Below are 2,889 nucleotides of genomic sequence, written 5' to 3' on the forward strand. Positions count from 1 at the left end.
GTGGGATGCAGAGATCAGGGTGCAGCATCACTGTGCTCCCTTCTGATGGGGATAAAGGAGCACAGGAAGGGGGAGATGGAGGCGCCTGGGTGTAAACACCCCCCAGTCAGAGGATGATGATCTGGTTGTCAATTTAGGACAGAAAAGCAGAGCAGAGCTGGGGGTGGACGGGGCTGGATTGGGCCAGCGCTGCTCTAAGGAAGGAGTGGGTGGCACAGAGCAGCAAGCAGGGATCGGTGAGAGCAGCATGGACCTGAGGCTCACAGGAGGGTGCATGGGGGGAACAGGGGAGCTGCCGGTGACCCAGGCCCAACACTGATGTGGTGGGCTGCTCTGGGAAGCAGGTGGAGGTCTAGGGGAGAGGATGAGTTAGGGCAGGACCTCAGGGGTCAGCGCACAGTCAGGGGGTAGCACAGACGAGGGTGTGGGTCCCCATAGCAGGGTGAGGGGCTGCAGCAGCATGGGGAAGGGGTGGGCAGCCTGGGTGAGCTTGGAGGGGGGAGGAAGGCGGTCCTGGGGGGAGGCTGCAAGGGGGTGGAGTTGCTGGTTTTTCTTTGAACACGGGGAAGACTTGAGCTGGGAACTTGCATCCGTGGAGCTCCCAGCTAACAGGCGTCTGCTCTCTGTTCCTGCTGAGGGTCCCCATTGCTTCGGGGTGGCAGCAGGGCAGGGAGCATGAGGCCGCCTCCTGCTGCCTTCCTCTGCCCCTTGCCCCCTTCTCCTTCCCTCTCCGTGCTCGGGTGACCGTGCTGAGCTGCTGGTGGCAGCTGGCAGCCCGCCGCCCCTCTCTGCACATCTTTCCTTCCCTTCCAGCCCAGACGTCGGGAGCAGACAGGCAGGAGGTGGCACAGAGGAACCCACGGGATGTGAACGCAGCAGGGGGAACCGCCAGCTCCATCCCACCTTCCTCCAGCGGTTGGGACCTCGCGTAGACCATGAATGGATCCTTCTTCAACCAGAGCCTCCTGGAGCAAGGAGCATACCCCAACAGGACCCGGGGTTTGGGACTGCTCCTGGCCTGCTGCAATGGGACCGGCTCGGTGCTGGCACCCGACGGTGGCTCCTCGGTGCTGGCACCCGACGAGCGCAGCCTGTACATCACACGCGTGGTGCAGATCGCCGTCCTCTGTGTCCTCTCCTTGACTGTGGTGTTTGGCATCTTCTTTTTGGGCTGCAATTTGCTCATCAAGTCGGAGAGCATGATTAACTTTTTGGTGAAGGACCGAAGACCTTCCAAGGACGTGGGAGCCGCGATCATGGGGCTCTACTGATGCCATGGGGCAAGTGTATGCAAGTGGCTGGAGCTGGTGCTGAGATGCACGTATCCATGTGTATGGGGCGGCTGGGGGGAGTGGGGAAGGGGGGATGATGTCTTTTCGTGTGTCTGTGTCCATGGGAAAACAAATCAGTGCTTCCCAGTGAGCAAACTCCATCGTGGTGAATGGGGAGATGTCCCCCGCGCTGCGTGAAGCGCAACGACCAGCATCGTGTTGCATGCAGAAATGGCTTAAGTTTTGCATGAAACTTGCAGAAATGGTGATAATGTGCAGATCTGGACTCTTGCCTGCTGTTACCTTGGATACTGCCTCTTGGGATTTAGGGCTAAAAAAAATAAAAAGTGAAGAAAATGAGAAAAAAAATAAAGAAGCGAACTCACTACGGAATGGAAAGAAACGATGAGGGAAGTGGAGTGCATGGCATAGAGCACATCTTTGTCCATGGGGTAGGGGAAGGGAAGGGCCGTGTGGGTCGGACAGCAAAGTCTGCATGCTGTGAAACGTGTCAATCTGTTGTGTTCTGGACCTCAAGCATGCACCGCTGGGTGGTTTTGTAACAGGGAGAGCATGTTCCTCCTCGATTTCTGAACTGTCCTGTCAAATAAAATGAAGATTTGCTCTTTCACACTGTGCCAGAGGAAGAAAAGAAAACCCCCATAAACACCAAAACCACTCCGTCCACCCCAAAAAAGCATGTTTGTTTTGTACGTAATGGCTATTTTTTCCTCCCCAAGTGCTGCGTTGTTACGGTCTTTGAGGTTTTTGTAGCTTTTTTTTTGAGAACTGGTGAACAGCCAGGGAGAAAAAGGGGAAAAAAAAGAAAAAAAGAAAAATAAGAACCTGTTTCAAAAGAATTTGATGTTGTCTTCATTTTCTTTCCTTCTGTGTGCAGAGCTCAGGTATTTCAACCCCAGTTCCAGAGGTTAAATATAACTGTCCCACCTTCCAGCTGAACTCCAATTAAAGGCTGTTATTTCAAGCAGAAACTAACATGCTTTTTGTTTTCCAAAGGCAAATATCCTTTTCCTGAGCAAATAAATTTGACAGGAACGATGTGCTCTGTGTGTGTGTGTCAAATACCTGCACGGCATCAAAACACAGAGGTGCGTAAGGACGCGCCGAACACATCTTGCAAAGCATCATTTCTGACTCTGATTGAAATCTCCTTCTCCTCTGATCCTGATGAGCTGCCAGAGCTAAATTGTGTGAGAGGAGGAAGACTCCCAGCCTTTGTTCTGTGATGGAATTACAGCCCTGTCTGTGGGTGTGAGATGGAAATAATGTGAGTTTTGTTGTGCCAACAAGATCCCTGCTGGGTCTGCAGCTGTAGTGGGAAAGCACCCCCAGGTCCAGCAGGAGCTGCTGATTTGATGGACGTGGATGTGAATCCAGAAGGACAACTCTCTGCCTTTCCCAGTTGCAGGAGCAGGATTATGGCAGGGTTTGTAATTAATCAGTGTTTGCTGAGCACCTTCCTCAAGGTTTCCATGAGGTATTGGTGGGGCACAGAGCGAGATGAACGCAATGCTGTCACTGATTGCTCTCAATGTGCAGAGGCAAAGTGGCAGCAGGACCAGATTTTGTAGGGTCACAGAATCACAGAATTGTAGGG

General features: G+C 53.2%; 1 protein-coding gene across 1 annotated transcript; it reads left to right on the forward strand.

The window, feature by feature from the left end:
• The first annotated feature begins 539 nt into the window (after positions 1-539).
• Positions 540-2,334, forward strand: RPRML (reprimo like). Its single transcript, XM_052699523.1, has one exon. It carries the CDS (start codon positions 936-938, stop codon positions 1,269-1,271), a length of 336 nt encoding a protein of 111 aa, XP_052555483.1. The 5' UTR covers positions 540-935; the 3' UTR covers positions 1,272-2,334.
• The last annotated feature ends 555 nt before the right edge of the window (positions 2,335-2,889 follow it).

Source organism: Tympanuchus pallidicinctus, unplaced genomic scaffold, assembly GCF_026119805.1.
Source record: "Tympanuchus pallidicinctus isolate F22 unplaced genomic scaffold, pur_lepc_1.0 scaffold37, whole genome shotgun sequence".
NCBI lineage: Eukaryota > Metazoa > Chordata > Aves > Galliformes > Phasianidae > Tympanuchus > Tympanuchus pallidicinctus.

Bases quoted from the DNA above. Each gene is read 5' to 3' on its own strand.
- RPRML (XM_052699523.1), top strand. From the start codon at position 936: ATGAATGGATCCTTCTTCAACCAGAGCCTCCTGGAGCAAGGAGCATAC.